The sequence below is a fragment of the Manacus vitellinus genome, unplaced genomic scaffold (assembly GCF_001715985.3).
Source record: "Manacus vitellinus isolate BGI_N305 unplaced genomic scaffold, ASM171598v3 scaffold_24_pilon, whole genome shotgun sequence".
Taxonomy (NCBI): Eukaryota; Metazoa; Chordata; class Aves; order Passeriformes; family Pipridae; genus Manacus; species Manacus vitellinus.
The window spans coordinates 12,665,081-12,684,993 of record NW_021939798.1 but is presented as its reverse complement, the minus strand read 5'-3'; the positions used below and the strand labels follow the sequence as shown (position 1 = coordinate 12,684,993).

The window sequence follows — 19,913 nt, the reverse complement described above, 5'->3', positions numbered from 1 at the left end:
AGCTCGCTCGCGCGGGAGGAGGTCGGCGTTCGGCATTGCGAAAGGACGCTCGTCAGTAGGTACTGGGAATCTATCGCAAAAAAGGTGCCGCGGATAATGCTAAACTATTTTTTACCACTTCGTTTTAAACCAGCCGCCCACACGAAATAACTCGATGATCATACAGCGGTATGGGTGTGATGATGTGATTCTGTCAGGAACGTGATGATCGTCTTCTCTCTTCTGCTGTTTTTGCACCTGTTTGGTTTTTATTCCACATTCCTTCCTGTCATAGGGCCCTTTGAGATACTGAATGCATATTTTCCTAGCAAAGCTGTATTTGGATGCTTAAATATAAACAGGTGGTATTAAGGCTGTGTAACTTAACTTGTATACTCCATCAGACCACCGTTGGGACCGTGTCTTGTCTTAAAAAACGGGAGAAAAAAACCTCAAGCCACAAGAACACCTTTTCCTGAAGCCTCTACCCTTCTTGAAACAAAGTGAAAATAACAGAACATTGTGAGAGGCTGCATTTAGTAGGTGAATTCGGAGGATGAGGGCAGTTATGAACAGATGTTTTGCAGACGTGGGACTAAGATTTTTAAACAAATCATTTTTGTTTAAATGATTCCCCATCATGCTTGGGAATCAGCCAAGCTGTGTTGATTCTATAAGCAAAATTAACTTTTCTCCAATAACAGCTTTGAACCATATTGTGTTTCCCACTAAGTAGTAGCATTTTAAGTATGAATGCACACTACCAGTTTTCATTTGTCTTGTGGTCGACAGGACAAATACAGCATTGAAACAGAAAGAGACATTTGAAAGGTCTTCGTTAAATTGACGCTGTAGCACACAGAGTGATAGTAGCCAAATGCTTTCAAAAAATGAAAACCAAACTGTGTTTACCTCTATTTTGAGAAGGGTTTCTTCACTTGTAAAGAGCTGTAATGTTCCTATGTAAGGACAGTTTTTATTACAAATTTTAGAAATTATAGAGATGAGGAAACCAGGGTTATGATGTAATCATACTGAGAAACAAAGCAAGCAATCCTTTTGTCAACATCTGTGCTGAAGAAAGCTGTGAAGGAGTCATGAGTGTTTCATTTTACAATAATGGGAGCTCCAAAAAAGAGGAAGATTTGGACTGTCTAGAAACAGTAGTTGAGCTGGCTTTAAGGATTCTATCCCACCGTGATGACAGCCATCAAAATAACAGTGAAATACATATTGTGCTCCTGTTTAGGAAAAGGAACTGTGTGCATCAGGAGTTTATTTGTTGTTTCTTTGCAAAAAGCTGTTTCTTCCCTTCCTCTCCCCTTCCTTTCCTCACCAAATCCTATGTGAACAAGTTACAGCAGAATAGGTTCTCGTTGGTGGTTGGCAAGTCAGGTATGAGCAGGAAGAAATTAGATTTTACCTTCACTTTTTTTATTTTCTTTGTCTTTTGTTCTCATTTTCCTTATAAGCTTGCAAGCTTAATGGTCACACAGTTATTTCTGTAGGGAAACAGTAGATAAAATTATTATTAAAAAGTTGTATAGCTGCCAGGCACGGTGGAAAACCCTGATTAATACTTTTTTTGATTGATATTTTGGTGCTGAATTAGGAAGGGACTGAAAACCAAATGTTTTAAATGCAACAGAGAACAGTATTTCAACTTAAGAGTAGCTTTGATAATAGTATTATGATAACGTGATGCCAATAGTTATCCAATACATAGAGAACCAGGTTAAGAAGGTATAACATGATTGGAGAAAGGAACTGGCACCAATAAACAAACCAACCTTGTCAAATGGCTAATGTGGGAGGCAGACCAGAGCACAGGTATAAAGTGATGAAAGTTGTTAGTAGTCAGTAATACCAAAAGGGATTGTTAGTTATTACCAGTCACAAACCGAATGCGTCAGCAACACAATATAATTGCTAAAAAAGATTGTGTAAATCCAGTGAGATGGTAGCTTATGCTTTACTGAGATGTCTCCTGGACTGATATTTTGGCGGTGGGGTGGGTTGTGGTGTGTGTTTGCTTCTCTCTCCTCAGTTAAAAATGCTAGCCGTCTGAGGAGAATTCACAGAACTCAATTTAAGCAAAAGCAGGGATAAACTGAGGAAAAAGGATTTTAGATGTCTGGTTGGATTCAGCAAAATACAGCCTTAAGAAATAGGCGACTCCTGTTTGTCCCTTTGTGTCTTCTTTGTCTCCTGTTTTAATCTGTTGCTTTTGAACACCTTGCTCATCCAAGGTAGCAGGAGCAGTCTGTTCTGTATGTTTGCTGCAGTCTAATCTTTTTTAAAACAACTGTAGAAATAATTTGCTTTCTTAATCTGTGCTATGCCCTATACTTGAAAATCTGTCTACGTAGTGTGTTACTGTGTATAGTCTAAAAATGCTCTACAGCAAAAGTCTCTAATATAGTAAAACAATACAATACACCATTTCAGGTCAATGGCAATCAACTTTAAATTGGTTTAGCTGCTTATTATCTGTCAAGGAAGACCAAAGACATTGTTGGTAGCTATAACAGCTATTTTAATAACTGTTTAATCAGAGATGACTTAATATTCATGATTTTTCTTCTTACCACTCTTGTTTTCCAACAGCAGATCATCCCTTCTGTCTGCTACTAAATCTGTACTTTGTATCTTATCTTAGATGTACACTTTTGGAGCTCTTTGTGGCAAGTGTAAATGTTTCTGGTTCTTTGTGTGTTAAAATCTTTAAGTTGTGGCTCTTCTTACCCATTCACCCTGCTAAAATTAACTTCTTGGCTCTTGTTCTTCTGATTTTGATTACTGCAGCATCTTTTTATCCACCTTTGACACAGTCTTGCTCAACTACATTCATAACATGTTGGCCAAAATTGTTTTGCTTATGAATTCTATTACTTCACTGTCTCAGAGGAACATTTTGTCAATTGGCCGTACCTGGATGGAGTTTTTCTGATACTCGAGGAAAAGATGTGGGATGAGAAGTAACAATCCCAGGAGTGTTCTCTCAGTCCCCTGAAATAGAAATTATATTTATCTCCTTAGAGATCATCACCCAAAGAGCTGAGGTATAAAATTTAATTGTAATTAAATTATCATCCTGTATATTTCTTGTCTTAAGCTTGAATTGCTTTGTGCATGAGATCTGTTTGTTCCCTGCCCCCAGCACCGAAATTTTGAATGTGTAGCAGAGTTATTGCGCTTGATTGGGTTTTACAGGTACAGTGGTAAGGCCAGCAATACAACTGACTTACTAGTTTTATGTGAGTGGTGCTTCTCTTCAGCACAAAGTGGACTGAACATGTTACTACCAACTTAAGTTTTGGGGACTAGTTTCTCAGTAAGGGCCTTGCTCAATTTGACCCTTAGTGTTTCCCTTTTTAAACGAACAACCAGAGTGGAATGGACCTTCTGTCATTTGGGTGTTTAGCACAGGACCTAGAAATCCCAGATGTCCTTTTGGAAGCACTTCTGTTTCTGCTCCCAGAAGGAATGAACTGGGTGAGGTAACCATCCCTTCTGCCTCAGTGTTAGGTGTTGGTTGCATAATTCCACAGTTACTCCACAGATCTGAATCAAGATAATTGCTGAAGGAAAGAAGAAGGGTGAAGGAAATCAGGCAGCCTCTGTGGTGTTGTATTCTGGCAGAGCCAGAGCTCAGCTGAGCAGAGTGCTTTGCTTTCCTTCTGCACACCCCAGTGGTCTCTTCCAGCTACGAGAAGGCGTTACGTTTCCTGAGCAATGTAATGTGTGGATGGAAGAGAGGCCCATTTCTTGCTGAAAAGCATTAGGAACTCCTGGAAGAGGCTGCAAAACAATACCCAAATGAAACATCTTGGGTTGGAAAAACAGTTACGAAGTGCTCAACAGAGAGTACCCATTAGTGCTGTATTTTGGAGAAGATGATCAAGCCCCAGCACCACTTAAGCAAAGTGCCTACATGGCACCATGGAGCATAATACCTCATGGAAGTCAAACTTCAGCTCTCTCATAAGCAAACTTTTTCTTTCAAAGTTAAGACAGACTTGTAGGTGTTTAAATACCTAGTTTTCTTTGTGGTTGTTACTTGTTTAAAATCCTACACATTAAAAAATATTTGGCCTCTACTTACCAGAAGGATTATTTAAGGAAGTACTGTGAATGCTTACTACCTCTTTGGTTCCTGCAACAACACTTTTATTTATTTTTATATTAAACCCCTCCCCTATGTATATGGGTATTTTCCCCTTCCCTCCCCTACTTTAATTTATCTACTTAGGATCTTAAATTGTAATTTGAATTTAACTGAAACATCAGGTTAACTTACCTTCTCTCTGCTTAGTTGTTAATATATTTTAGTGTAATAGGAAATAATGGAGTGTAATATATGAGCTATCATTTGGTGTTGTGGTCTGGTATAGGTGCCCTGCCATGCTGTGTTATGTCATTTTCTGGTTGTCATGTAGAAGCTGGTGGTTCTCAGAGAGATGCTCTTTTGTGGTGTTTGAGATTAGGGTCTTTGTATGCAAATTTCTTGGGCCAGCAGCTGAGCTTTTTCATCCCATCTGTAATCCTGATCTGTTCTGCCAAGCCATAACTTAAAGCACCACCCTCTGTCAGTGCCACATTCCCAGTCCTCTAAATGTGCAGTGTGGCAGTGCAGCATCCAATTAGCAAACTCTTTAGATGTAAACCTACTTCTTTGATTTGGGCATTTAAAATTATGCTAAATTGTGCTGTAGTTATTGTGCTCTGTGTTGGGTTTTCTCCTCTCTGTGCGGGCTTTTTCTTTTCAGTTGGTTGGGTTGGGGGGTTTTTTTCCTGGGCTTTTTTGTTTGTTTTTGATGGGTTTTTTTGTTTGCTTGGTGTTTTTTGGGGCAGCTGTTTAAGGTTGTGTTGTTTATTTTTGGGAGTTGGTTCTGTGGGATTTTTTATTTTTGTTTGTCTGGAGTTTCTTTTTCCCCCTCCAACAGATCTTTTGATTATTGATACTTAAGTTAGCATTTACCTTTGGAATGATTGTAGAACTTGTTTTGCTACCTGTTAGGTTTGCCTTGTAATTATGTATTTTATTATGTACATTTCATAATTTCTCCACCCACCTCTGCTCCAGCATGTTAATCTTTCTTCTCTGCTGACTTCATAGAGGACTCTGCATTTAGTAGAGGTAGACTTACTCATTTTCTGGTTGTCATGTAGAAGCTGGTGGTTCTCAAAGAGCCTGATGTTCCTTCAGGATCAGTCTTCTCATCCTTGTCAACCTCGTGGATCTTACGGTCTGTTTGATTAGTCGGGATATAATTTATTTTTTTTTTTAATAGTAGAGACTCCATAGGCTGTTCCTGTGTGGGTGTTTCTCCTGCAAATACGCTTGTTTGTCACAACATGTTAGGAACACTAGACACATATACTTTCCTCTGTGTGAAATCCTACTAGTCTTACTGCTTTATGCACCTCAGCAACAGGGAGAAGTTAAGCGATGGAGGACGTGGTGATTGCAGGCATAGCAGGAAAGCTGCCAGAATCTGAGAACTTGCAAGAGTTTTGGGAGAACCTGCTTAATGGAGTTGATATGGTCACAGAGGATGATCGGAGGTGGAAACCAGGTGAGTGCTTGTTGTCCCTCCTTTGGGAACCTTGGGTTCTGAGTGTTTTAGAGGAATTATCCTATGAAAGGAAAGGATTTATGAGATGCAAAACCCTGCCAGAGCTGAACTAACTTCTGATATATCATCAAAAAATTGAAGAACAGAACACTTTTGTGATGGTCTCTCGTAATCCGTTTTATAATGTCATGTCCCATGCAGTAGTACCTTATAAATTCTGTGTAGCTTACTTTCAAAGAAAAGAGCACTCTTGGCAGAGCAGATAGGCAACATGAATCCTATACCTGCTGTCGGTAGCTGTGACAGTAAGATGACTCTGACATTTTTCTGGTTTCAGAAGTAGCACAGGGACTCCAGTGCTGTGATTTATGACTTTTCACAATGTTCTGTTTTGTGTGATTGTCATTTTGAAGTGTTAGGCACATGTCTACCCAATTCAAGCTAGTGATTTGCAGAAGTCAAAAACAGCTTTTGTTTTTCCTCTAGCTGGGGACCAACTGGAACCACTGATTTGAACACTGTATGTACTTGGTACAACTTGCCAAAGCAAAAGTGTTTAAACTAGGTAGATGTCTTTTGCTGCTATATCCAGGAGAGTCTTAAAAATTACAATTGGTTTTGTTAATGCAGGATTCTCATTTCCAGATGAGGTGGGTCAGTAGATGCTCATGCAGCACTCTGGCTACTGCACAGGGCAGTGAGGTTTCCTGTGTAATCAGGAATCAACTGTGGTCATTCCGTAACTGTCTCTCAGCTGTATTCTGTGACTCAGTGTTGAATTTTTCTTCTCAGGAATTTATGGACTGCCCAAGAGAAATGGAAAGCTCAAGGACATAAGCAAATTTGATGCATCTTTTTTTGGGGTTCATCCCAAACAAGCTCATACAATGGATCCTCAACTTCGCTTGCTGTTGGAAGTTTCGTATGAAGCTATTTTGGATGGAGGTGAGCAGATGAATGACTGAAGAGGGAGAATTATGCTTTATTTTCTCTGTGCAACAGGTGTAGACATGCAGCTGTGTAATGAAAACTCTTAACGTGAGAAAGCCATCACATTAGAGAGGAGACCAAAGACCTAGTTACGGGGGCTAGAACAAAGCTGTTTTCTCTGGAATGCAAACCAGGAAATCTGTGCTGACTGCCAGCAAATCTGTACCAGCATCATATGATACAACCAGTATGACAGAATCACTTAAACAGTCAGCAGTTCTAGAGCTTTTCTGTGTTTTGCTCTACCCTAGTATTCCATAAGAATTCCTTTGTAAGAGGCGAATTTGTAATGCAAAAGGAAGGTTACTTGGTTAGAATTCACATCCATAGTCTAAAAGAATGAAGATGGCCTGATGTATTCCTGTCCATTGGCCAGGTTCATCTTTTTCTATAGAAAGTTTTCCCAGGAAGTGTGCTTTCAGAAAGAGCAGCTTCTCTCAAAACACTGGCGGTAATAGAAGAACTTTTGAGTTACTTATCCACAGAGCCAAGAAGTTTATTCTTCCTGTTAATCAGTTTCACATCAGAACATAAGAAGCACATGGGGGGAAAAGTTGGAACCACCTCACTAGTACTGACTAGTGATGGGTACAAATTGAAAGAGGGGGAATTTAGATTAGATATCAGGAAGAAATTCTTTCCTGTGAGGGTGGTGAGATACTGGAACAAGTTGTCCAGGGAGGTTATGGATGCCCCAACCCTGGCAGTGTTCAAAGCCAGGTTGGATAAGGCCTTGAGCAACCTGATCTAGTGGGAGGTGTCCTTGCCCATAGCAGGGGGGGTTGAGACTAGGTGATCTTTAAGGTCCTTTCCAACCCTTGACATCCTATGATTGTATGACTTATTAAAATTAACTCTTGCTCCTCTACTGCTGAGCCTCAGTCTGGAGATTGAATATTCTGTTTGTCTTCAGGACTCCTGAAGTACAGAGAAGAAGCAATAGAGATTTCTGCCAGTTGAGCTTGCTATGTGTTTTTTTAAGCAAAGTTGTTTCTTGTTCTGGTTGTTGGCTTTTTTTGTCCTTAAGAATTTTCATTTCTGTCTTGTACTCCAGATCTGGGTGTTGTGTGTGGCTAGAGATAGATATTTATGTGCTCACATGACATTCCAAGTGCTGTGATTTTTCTCCCCTTCATTTAGCTCCTTTTCTCTGTATTGGAAGTCGGCCCTTAGCTTCTCTCCATCAGCATTTTGCCTTTCATAGTCTATACACTTTTTTTACACAAGATTCTGGCAATGCCCAGCTGGGCTGAAAAGCTTTGTCAGGGTACAATATGTTCTGATCAAAAGCCAATACTGAAGTTCTGATGGACTCAAGTAAGACTTGCAAGGTCTGCAGTTGAAACAGGTGAAAAGTTACTAAAGGTAGGGAACAATGCTGCTGGCCTGCTCGAAAAGGACAATAAATAGTATTTGGTGAACTGGTGCCAGTGTACCTGATATCTCCCCAGTTTACCCCTCATTATAAGTTTGTTTACTGTAATCTACCTTCCGATGTCCCCATAGGTATTAATCCAGCCACCCTCCGTGGCACAGACACAGGTGTATGGATTGGTGCCAGCGGGTCAGAAGCTGCTGAAGCCCTTAGCCAAGATCCAGAAGAGCTTTTGGGATACAGTATGACTGGCTGCCAGCGTGCTATGCTTGCCAACAGGATTTCCTATTTCTTTGACTTTACAGGTTAGTGCCCCCCAAACCTGTTGATGCTAATCAGCAATTGCAATTTCAGCGTGATTGTACCACAGTTGCTGTAGAGGAGTGGGATGGTTATGATGGCGTAGTCCCCTTTTGGAAAGAGAAAGTAGCATGTAACTGTTGCAAGGAGGCATATGAGAAGTAAAAAATATATTGTATCTTTAAGATAAGACTCATTGTAAGGCCTTGTAACTCAGCTACTGCTGCTGGGCATAGCTGGTGTTCACCTGAAAGATGGTCATGTCAGAAGGCCTTCATAAAAAAGATCTAGGTCCTTTCTGACCTTTAGACTGCTATTTGGTATCAAGCTATGTAGAAGTCAGATAGCCCAGAGACAAACTGACTGTACCAGTTGACTCCTTTTGAGTAAAGTGGAAGAAGTAGGAGAGCCACCAGAATGATGTGATTGAAGGCACAGACGTGGCTCAATCCATGTATGGTTTTGAAGAGAGTGGAGGGATGGGAATTGATTTGCAGAGCAGCAGAGAACAGAGATAATGGCAAGGGTAGCACCAGGAAGAGCATTCTATTGTTAGAATGGAGAATTAGATGAGACCTGCCTGTGAAACTATAATCTCTTTTTGATGGAGAGACAGAATTTAAAAAAATGCCCTTAAGGCCAATCTGTTCATAATTTTTTCCCACCTTTCTCATGCGTTACCTAGTAAGCAGGCAGAGATGGTGGTTCTTGTCTCCCATTGCATCAAGTGAACCTGTTATATTCTGAAGCAACTCTTACTTAACTTCATTTTAATATGTTTCTCTTGTGATCACATCCTGTAGTCTTTAGAGAACAATCTAGAAAATTAAGGGTTTTTATTTTCCCTTTTCTGTTCCTTAAGGACCAAGCTTAACTATTGACACAGCCTGCTCCTCTAGTCTCGTCGCTCTGGAAAACGCTTTTAAGGCAATTCATCATGGACAGTGCAGTGCAGCCCTAGTAGGAGGGGTCAACCTCCTGCTGAAACCCAACACATCTGTGCAGTTCATGAAACTGGGTATGCTTAGTCCTGATGGTGCCTGCAAGGCTTTTGATGTTTCAGGTAAGGCATTACTACACAAGCTTGTCACATTGCATGAGAGAAACTTATTGTGGAGTCTATGAGCAACTACTCTTTCGGTACAGCAAGGAGCTGGCCTCGTAGTTGTTCTGAGGTGCACTGTTTGGGACATACCCTGGGCCTGATCTGTGTTGCATGTGGGGAAGAAACTGACACTGCATGGTTCATTCCTCTGCCACTGGGGAGAAGAAATAGCTGTCTCTTGATGGAAACTTTCTATTACCATTTGTGATGAGCACTGTGCCTTTTTTCTAGGACATGAATTTTTTTTTTAAAAAGAAATAGATATGTCATATTCTCAAAGGAGTCTATTGTAAGCGGTAGCTCAGGAATGAGATAATCTTACTGCAGTAGTGTTTTGCAACATTTTACAAAGCAGAGCAGACTTAGAGACTCATTCTTCTCTCTCTGCTCTCAGGAAATGGATATTGTCGCTCTGAAGCTGCTGTCGTTGTTCTTTTGACCAAGAGATCTATGGCTAAGCGGATCTATGCCACAATAGTAAATGCTGGAATTAACACTGATGGCTTTAAGGAGCAAGGTAGGTCTTGAGCTGCTGAAAAGTGAGATACCAAGAGAACTGTTCAGTCGTGAGTCTTTGTCATCAAAAATGGGCAGTTGTAGGGTTCTTCTTTAGGTGTGTAAATGTTTTTTAGTGTTTGTGCAGATTTTTCTTTTTCTGTTTTGATAGTGCAAAGTTCAGGGCCCTATTTTGTAAAGAAGTTGAAGGAGAGAAGTGGTGGTTTCTACAGTATGAAGTAACATCAATGTTCTGTTGCTAGTTCAGCCTTCCTCAGGACATCTCTGCAGTAACTTCTGCACTGATGGTAGAAATTTTGGTAGTGTTATGACTGTCCTACTGTTGTCCAACTTCTCCTGCTCTCCAGTTATGGAGACACTAAATTTCACATGTTTTGCTTAATCTATACATCTCCTAGTATTCTGTTAATCAGTGTCTTTCCACCCTAGTCTAAGCCATTGCTTTAGGCTTATTTCTGACTTCTCTGCTCTTCTTACAAAGAGCCTGAGAGGCTTATTGTGTTTGGTGTTAAGGACATGATATAAATTCTGAAAAAGTCTTTATAGTTGGTTTTTTGGGGGTTTTTTTGGATGTGATAGTCCCAAGCAATTGAAAGAGTGCTAAAATCATTACAGGAAGTACCTGATAGAGAGAGGAATTGACAGCTATTTTGATCCTAGGTGTGACATTCCCATCTGGAGAGATGCAGCAGCAGTTGGTCAGATCTTTGTACATGGAATGTGGTGTCAAACCTGAAGAAGTGGAGTATGTTGAAGCTCATGGGACAGGCACCAAGGTCAGCATGGCCCTTTTGGGTTTGCCACGTTTGCTTCCCTTGCATCACTTGCCGCACTTTTCCATTTAATTATTTGTTGTTTTCCCAAAGTGAAATCTTTTTCCCTTCTGCCAGTTAGTAGAATATGTTCTGTTTCACCACTTCTGGATTTTACCCAAACACCATAATCTTTCCAATTTCTCTTTTGTGGTATGTTTTGGAAGTGCTAGCTGATAGCCATTCTGATTCTCTTCATCCTAGGTTGGAGATCCACAGGAAGTAAATGGCATTGTAAATGTCTTCTGTCAATGTGAGAGGAAACCATTGTTGATTGGATCAACCAAGTCAAACATGGGTCATCCAGAGCCTGCCTCTGGGCTTGCGGCATTAGCCAAGGTAACAGGGGGCTTGAGAAAGAAAATATGGGAAAATGGGGAACACAACAGTGTGACTGGTTTAAAGGTTTTTTTGTTTTATGGAAAATTCACAGTGATTCAGGATAAAATCTTCACTTGTGATGATAAGAACTTGGATGTTTCTTAATAACTACTTGCTCCACATGCCAATGCTTGCAAAAGCTCAGGTGGCTATTCTGCAAACCACAAATGCCCAGGTGGCCCTCTGCTGTGTGCATACACACTCCAGTTCCCCCTTCCTACTGAATTCTACAGGAGCATAACTCTGCTCAGTATAAAGGCTTTGGGATCCCTTTGTTAATCCTTATTTATCATTCATTGATCCTTACGCTGGACCTTCCAACAGAACTCTGCTGTAAGTCATTTAGGTTTGAGGCACATACAAGTGGAGAGCTTTCGATGTTTGGAGTAGTTGACAGTGACCACAGATGAGAGGCAGTGTGGGCTTTCAGTGGCAAAAGAGCAGCTGATCCTTCTGGCTTTTTGTTGGGGTTGTATCATTTCTTCCTCTTCTCTCTTAGGTTGGCATGAAGCCAGGTGAGTTCTTTGGGATGAGGCTACCAGCTTGAATAACTGTCTGTCTTAGCAACGAGCCTGCTATCTACTGCTCTAGGCAGACAGTCATCTATTGGCTCTGGCTGCTAAACTGCTTAGCAGAGAGCTAGCTAATGTTCACACTTGTTTGTAAGCCTATTACCATAGAACCACGCAAACTGAAGTCACGTACGCTGCCACTGCTACAATTTTAGGCTCTTCAAAGTGGTTACTGTGACCTGAATACATACAACTTCCTGTGAATAGCTTCATCTGCAAATCATGGAGACAGCAGTGTCTGTCTGTCTGTAGAGGGAAGTTTACTTTTTTTTTTTTTTTAGCACCTTTGTCTCTAACTGACACATTCTTCATAGAAGGAATGATAACTGAGTCATAAAATAAACTTCTCAGTCCATACTGTTGTATGTTATAAGCAGTTTGTTTAGTGTGTTCCTGTGATCTCTCAGGACAGGATAAGTTTGAGGCACTGTTTCCCTCACCGCTACACCACAAACCCAGTGTCTCTTAGACAGTAACTGTCTTGGGAAGTCTGCAGTTTCTTTAAATGTTTTCTTCTAGAATTCCATAAAATGCTCCTATGTGAAATGTCAGGAAAATAGATCTTGAAAGTATCTGATTTCAGACTTGAAGAGAATCCATTAATTGTATGGATAGGTAGGAATGAAACTAGGGCTTGCCGAGGCCACTTTAGTCAAAACTCACCTGCACCTTTGAACTACACTCACTGTACTGTACATTCAAACTTATGTAGAAACCACAGCAGATTTAAGAGTAAAAATATGTGTGCAGTGTAAAGCAACAGCAGGTTCAAAGTGCATAGGATTGTAAGTATAGGACAGTATGCATGAAAACACTTAGACAGCAGCTTTAACCACGTTGACTGGAGTTGAAATCGTATATTTATTCTGGTTTTCTCCCAGGTAAACTGCCATATCTGATAGTCAACTTGGAAGAACAGTTCCCAAACCAGAATCTCTTTCTCTGACCATTTTGGGGTGATGAAGGAACTGAGTGATGGGGTGATGAAGAGCACAGAGTGTTTGCAGCTTGCCTTGTAGTTTGTGACTTGCTGGGCTTGTGCCACAGAGGAGTGTGGGCTTGGTGTCATGGGCTGTATGTAGAGATGCTGATGAGAGAACGGAGCTCTTGCTTTTTTGGCACAGATAGTCTGTTCCTTATGCTGTTTCTGTACCTCCCTTTTGCTCTGCCCGTTCTGACCAGTCTGCTGTTCTTGCTTTTTTGGATTGAGAAGACAACAAATGGGTGTAAAGCAGCAAGCAAATTCCTTTACCAGTACTCCAGTTTGATTCTTTTGCAGCAAGGCAGAAGTAGAAGTACTTCCTTGTGATAAGGAAGAGCATTTGTGATTGTGTGTGACTGGGGAGGGACTAAGTGGAATGTGATGAAGGGATGGGATCTGATAAGGGAGAAGGAAGACATGATAGTCTTAGTACCCAGGCTGCTTTTCCAGCAAGACTGCCTGGCTTTCCAGTTAAAAAAGGGTCTGGAAGCTAAACTTAAAGCTACTGTGCTAATCTTCCCTGCTGACTTCCTGCATGGACTTAAAATTTGCCTAGGTGGAACAGGTACTACCGCAGTAACATCAATAATGCTATTCTATGAAATGTCCCTTTATCCAAACATAGAGAACTGCTTTAGTGTATGCTACATGGTCATTTGTAGGAAACCAATAACAACAAAAGAATGTTTGTCACAAGACAGCGTGGAGCACAGAACACTGTTTTTCCTTTCAGGTCATTCTCTCTCTGGAACATGGGCTGTGGGCTCCAAATCTTCATTTCAGTACCCCAAATCCAGATATTCCTGCCTTACAAGATGGCACTTTGGAGGTGGTTTGTAAACCAACACCAGTGAAAGGTGGCCTTGTCAGTATCAACTCCTTTGGCTTTGGAGGTGCTAATGCTCATGTCATTCTGAGGCCAAATAAGAACAAACACCAGCCACTGGAGAGTTGTAACATGCCAAGACTGGTTCAAATTTCTGGCAGAACCCAGGAAGCTGTGGAAATACTAATTCAAGAGAGCAGAAAACATGGAGGATGCAGCCCATTTGTAAGCCTGCTCAGTGATATCTCTGCAGTTCCTGTGTCCTCCATGCCCTACAGGGGCTACACGCTGGTTGGCACTGAGAGTGACATCAAAGAGGTTCAGCAAGTTCAAGCATCTGGTAGACCACTCTGGTACATCTGCTCAGGTAGGTGTGCAGTACTGGGTCAAGGCTTCTCCATTCCTCTGTAGATCTGGGGCTTGAGCAGTTGTATTCTGTGCTCTAATGTTGTTTTCCACTATAGCACGAGGAGATATTTTGCAACTCTGCAATGTGTCTAGGAGACTTGTGTTTCCTGTATTTTATGAAAACTTTCCAACTTAACTATCTTCTGATGATAGCGAAGTCTAGAAAAAATAATAAGCAGTGCCTAATTTGGAGGATATTTGAAAGGTGCAATGTTTTGCTCTTAGAGTTCTTTAACTGCCAGAGCAAGTGTGTGATGTCTGATCCTGTTATGGGGTGTTACTAACGCTCACTTTCTCCATGCCCCTCCTACAGGCATGGGAACACAGTGGAAAGGCATGGGCCTCAGCCTTATGAAGTTGGATTTGTTCCGCCAGTCTATATCGCGTTCAGATGAGGCTTTGAAGAACACAGGCCTGAAGGTCTCAGACCTGCTTCTGCAAGCGGATGAGAACACTTTTGATGACACTGTCCATGCATTTGTTGGACTAGCTGCTATCCAGGCAAGACTCAAATGGCTAGTGGAAGGGGGTCATGGACTCAATCCACATAAACATGTTCTGCTAATGTGTCTTTCTGGCTGGTAACACATTATACCAGTTAATGGAAGCTTGTTTTGTGTAATCAGCAAATGGCAGCTGTTAGAAATATCTCTGGCAGTTTCAGGCTCTGCCATTTGCGAGATGCTTGGGCTAATATAGATCTGAACTGATTTGCATGTGTATCTGTGTATATGTAGTGCAGTTTCTTCTTTTAAGAGACTAAGGAACGTCTTTAAGTTTTATGTAAATGTTTGTGCCAAGGAGCAACGTTCCATTAAGTGTCTTCTAAATTTTGTTCTGCAAATTAACTAAGTGATGCTAAATCAAGTCTCTTTTTAATTCTGAGTGTCAATATGGGATTCATGGTTTCTTTACAAACTAGAGGACAAAGCTTTCAAAATGATGTGGAAAGCTGGTCTTGCCTTTTACCTTGTACAGACCTATTCAGGATAACCTGAATAACTTTGTACAGACCTGAGTAATATTCTTGGCAACCTCGTGTTGTTGGACATATTTTCCAGTGTAGTGGAAAGCTACATTGTGGAGGGGTCCAAACAATAGTGGAGCAGCATAACAATTCTTGAGATTGCTTTGAAAGTAGGATGGAGCTACAGCTGGGGGGGAGGGGGCGGTGGGAGAGAAAGCAGTGAGGTCAAGAATGTCTGTACCAAAAAACCATTTTGTTATGTACTTGCTGGTGCTGTGTACCTTTGAGGCCTGACACCTGCTCACTCAGGCATGGAATCAGTAATTGTACTCTTCCTTGCAGATTGCTCAGATTGATATGCTGAAAGCTGCAGGTTTGCAACCTGATGGGATTTTGGGCCACTCAGTGGGAGAACTAGCTTGTGGCTATGCAGACAATTCCCTAAGTCATGAAGAAGCCATCCTCGCCGCTTACTGGCGGGGACGATGCGTCAAAGAGGCCAAATTGCCCCCAGGAGGGATGGCTGCTGTTGGTAGGTATCCCCTTACCACAAGAGCGATACAGGAAAGTGCATCTGATTTCTGTATGGCATTGGGATAAAATTGGTCTCTCAAAAGTGCTGATGGAAACTATAATTTCTGTAAAATTTTGGCCACTGTTGCCTCTTCTTTGTTTTCTTCTGATGTAGAACAGGTTATTAAATATTTAAGTTGATAAAATGGTAGTGATCTGTGTCCTGCAATACATCAGAATTTTGGTAATCCATCCAAAATTTAAGTGGAAATGGAGGGATTGGTTGTCAGGTGACCAATGACAGGCCTGATAATTAGTCACCTTTAAAAGGTGAAAATCTAAAGCACTGGGGGTTTTAGCTCTTGGTAGATAAATATCATGCACACACAGATGTGTATGTGTGTGTGTGTGTATATATATATATATTCTTTTGTATTTAAAAAAAAAAATTCTGATTGTCTGCAAGAATAATGAGACGTGAAGCTAGTAAGCCATTGTTATGTAGTGGGCAACTGGCTAGTGGAACTTACTTATAGCACTTTAGGCCTAATAACACTTAGGCATAAGCTTTCTCCTGAATACGCTTTCCCTAGTATTTTTGTAAGTCACATAGCTTTGCCCACTGTTGGGTGAAATTTTGACGCAGTAGTTTTTTTTTGTGTTGTGGCTTCATAGTGACTTACAAGTTTAAAAGTAAAATTATTATTGGTAGCACTGTTGTTCTTCTCTTTCTTATTGAACATAGTTGTCAATTAAAAACTGAAACACTTAGGAGAAAAGCCGTTGCTGGTATGATGCAGTATGTTGGACTAGATCACTTGTTACAATCCTAGATTTCTTAATTTAAGTAAAATTACAAAGGACTAAGTAAATTACAGTCTTACCAAAGAATTTACCTTGGAGTCCTGCATATAATATGTTTTTCATAATCTGATGTTGAGTTCAAGTTCTTCCTGTGACTCGTATCCATGTAATGTATGACCAGATGCTGCATGTGTTAAGCTAGCATGCCACTAGAGTTCTTGATTCCTAGAGATACTTTGTGACTCTCAGCAATGCAAGCTAGAACAGGGGAGAGAACACGTGAGCTTGACTCCTAGAAACTAAGAGCAACATGAGACAAAACAACCAATTCTGTAGCTTTGAAAGTGTGGCTGTTACCTCCATCCCATTCATTAAAGGGATGGTACAAAGATTTGACCTTCTGTCCATGTGTTCAACATCACTGTGATAAATGTCATGTTAAAGCTCTAGGCTAAATATTCTTGGCTTTTGCAGAATTGCTTTTAAGGGAGGAGAGGATATCTTTCCTTCCATTTTACAAAGTGCTGAATCGACCACAGTGACTGTGGAGTTTAAGGTTGCCTCCCCTCATGAAGTGCAGAGCTAGAAACACTTCTGTTGTCCTGTGGTCTTCCTTCTGCAGGTCTGACATGGGAGGAATGTAAACAGCGCTGTCCTCCAAATGTGGTACCAGCCTGTCACAACTCTGAAGACACTGTCACTGTTTCAGGGCCTCTGGTGAGCATGGAACCAATACAGTGTGTACTGGGATTGTAATTGGGATCTGTGAAGTTTGGGTTTGAAGAAAGCATGAAGCTCAGTTAGAGCTCAACTGCTGGTAAAGGGGAGCTGGATTGAAGTGGTGGAGGGGACATGGTGCTTTGTGTAAACTTACACACTCAAATACTCTGAGAGGAAGTGATGTTAGTGCCTCTAAACTAGTAATAAAATATCTCTTATAGCCATGGATGTAGTGGGTGATAAATTATAAGACTGAGAAGGGCAATAACCTCATCCTAGCTATGGTTCCTCTTTTTAAGTGGCAAGTGATGAAGGGTGTGGAGTTCAGGGCCTCATACAGATCCCAACGTTGTGTGCTTTTCTCTTAGTTCACTTATATTCCTCTTCTTAGGCCACCGTGAGTGAGTTTGTAGCCAGACTGAAGCAGGATGGTGTGTTTGCAAAGGAGGTTCGCAGTGCTGGCGTCGCATTCCACTCCTATTACATGGCCTCCATTGCCCCTGTGCTGCTCCGTGCCCTGAGAAAGGTAACGCTGCCAAACTGGGGCTCACGGGGCTTGTGCTCGGCCACCTGGGCTGAGTGTAGGCGATGTTGAGCTTAAGGGACTTCTTTCTTCGGGAGGAAGAGGAAATCTCTTGAAGAGCATGTAGACCTCTGTGAGACCTAATGTTTGGAATCCTTTGGCCCCAAGCAGAAGGATGTTCTAGCCATCAAGCTGGGAAAAATGGCCTGCAAAAAGGAGGAGCTGCTTGCTTTTGTTTTTCATATTGTTCTCTATCCTGTTCCCCTTCTTTGTCTGTGTGTAGGTCATTCCACACCCTAAACCTCGCTCAGCACGATGGATCAGTACATCTATCCCTGAATCTCAGTGGCAGAGTGATCTGGCCAGGAATTCTTCTGCAGAATACCATGTGAACAACCTAGTGAATCCAGTGCTATTCCATGAAGGTTTGAAGCATATTCCAGAGAACGCCGTTGTAGTAGAGATTGCTCCACATGCTCTTTTACAGGTATTGTATTTGATTGTTTCAGTACAATACTATATTGATATGCTGCTGCAAGAAGGAGATTGGGGGTCTGAGGACTAGGGAGTACTGCTGCTTTTCTCTTTCTCCCCCCCCCAACATTCTGAGAATGCTTTCTTCCTTCAGCAGTACTTTTGAGCCTTTCCTGGTTTTAAAATGTATTTTTTTGTTTGTTTCTTTGCGATTTTTTAGGGGGCAGTATATGTTAATATTTAAAAAAAAAATTAAAAAATCCCTAACACACTACACTTCCTCATCTAGATATTCACGTTACTGCTTTATTCATTGCTATGCATTTCAGATAGCTGACAGTCAGCTTTCTAAACTGCACAAAGAGTAAGAAAAAAATTTCATTGTTTGGATCTAATGGAGAGTTGTATGTGAAAATTGGGGTAGAGCGAGACATTCAAGACTTAACGGACCTTCTCTATGACAAAATCTGTTACCATCTGTAAACTGAATTTGGTTTGACGTTTCTGTCTTACAGGGTGGTGGCTGGTTAGTGGTGTTTTCCCCTCTTCTCCTAGACCAAGTAGTCTGAGACTACAGCAGCTTGCTTTCTTCTAAACTCCTTTCTCTAATGAGATCTGATCATTACTCCTTTCTCCCCAACAAATAAGAATTGATCCTTGTGGAATTATCTCCATAGCAGAGAATGCAGAACACGAGGTGCATTAGGATGTACTTGTTCCACAGGATCAGTGGTGTGGTCTTATGCCTGTCCCTTAAGTCTTAAGGACTGATCTTTTTTATTTGGTCTGTGACATGCAAGAGGAGAAAAGTCTTAAGGAGAATAATAGTTACTTGCGAATCAATATTAATAGTTATACAATGCTTTTGAGTTTCAATCCAGTGTATATTTACTATGTCATGTTATTTATGCTTTGAAAGTGACTTGAAGCAAGACTTGGAGCAGACTTTTTAAATTGGGCAGATATTTTTCTCTATAAAGAGACTATTTACTTCATGTTAAAATCATTGAACAATTTTGGACTAGTGACTAAGTGACTAAGATTTCATCAGCTGGGTTTGAAAGTGTCCCGGTTTTCTCTTCCCTCCCTTTTGTTTCTCATGTAAAAATCATGGGATCCCATTGAAGAGAAGATAGAAATTGGGTCAGGTGTTGAAGGCTGCATTTTCTGATCTAATGGCTTTTGCTTGGAAAATGCTTCAGACTAGAAAGTGCTGCTCCTGGGAAAGGAGTGTGTGCGAGTGGGAGACATGAGAAGGTGGCTTTGCAGTTCTTTAAATGCAGCTTTTGATTTCACTTGACAATCTGCTTGGCAAAGGGATATTTGTGTTTCAGCGGAATTACATTAATGTTACGTAGGTTCTGCTTTACCAGATGTGCAACAGCTTGGGTTGCTGGAAGGGTACTCTTCCCTGTTGCAGTGGTGTGTGTTCTAGCAGCTAGCACAGAACTCTTGGCACAGAAACATAAATGGTTTGAGATCTGTAGAGGAAAATTCAGAGACAATAAGTAATGCCTTCCACTGGTGATTTATGGACTCTACTTGACCAGGCTATCTTGAGGAGAACTTTGAAACCAACTTGCACCATTCTACCTTTGATGAAGAAAGAGCACAAAAATAATTTGGAGTTCTTCCTAACACAGATTGGAAAGATTCATTTAACTGGGTAAGGAGACTAAGGGAGGAGGGTGAGTGGGATAATGGAAGGCAATTCAGGTCTCTTCTCTAGCATGCATGTCTTCACAAGGATTGAAATACTCATTCAAGAAACCTGGGGAAAAAATGGGGTGTACATTTGTGCTTTACACGTTCACTTATGAAGTGTTCCTTTGGGTTAGAGACTGCTTGGGCTGGGAAGGTGCCTTTTAAAGATAAGGTCCATTTAAAGGCCTAGGAAGTCTGGAACTAGCTCTTGGAAATAAACTTCGCATCTTGTAGACTATTAAAATTACAAATTTGGCTGCAGTAAGTGTTCATGGTACTCTTGGAGACATCTCAGACATGGAGTCCAAGACCAATTACTGCCTGACCTCTAAGTATTATGATCAATTTGTTTTCCCCCTTCTCCCTGCCCTCCCTTCCCACAT

The 19,913-nt window shown here is 41.1% G+C and overlaps 1 protein-coding gene across 1 annotated transcript in view; it reads left to right on the top strand.

Moving 5' to 3' along the window:
• Positions 1-5,400: 5,400 nt before the first annotated feature.
• FASN (fatty acid synthase) overlaps positions 5,401-19,913 on the top strand; it is a 37,331-nt gene continuing 22,818 nt past the window's right edge. The window contains 14 exon segments of the mRNA XM_008921775.3: positions 5,401-5,558; positions 6,351-6,503; positions 8,055-8,228; positions 9,086-9,286; positions 9,723-9,845; positions 10,505-10,620; positions 10,861-10,995; positions 13,325-13,784; positions 14,139-14,326; positions 15,135-15,324; positions 16,732-16,826; positions 17,221-17,355; positions 17,636-17,839; positions 19,377-19,492. Of these exon segments, the coding sequence (XP_008920023.2) occupies positions 5,432-5,558; positions 6,351-6,503; positions 8,055-8,228; positions 9,086-9,286; positions 9,723-9,845; positions 10,505-10,620; positions 10,861-10,995; positions 13,325-13,784; positions 14,139-14,326; positions 15,135-15,324; positions 16,732-16,826; positions 17,221-17,355; positions 17,636-17,839; positions 19,377-19,492 (2,417 nt within the window). The 5' untranslated portion in view covers positions 5,401-5,431.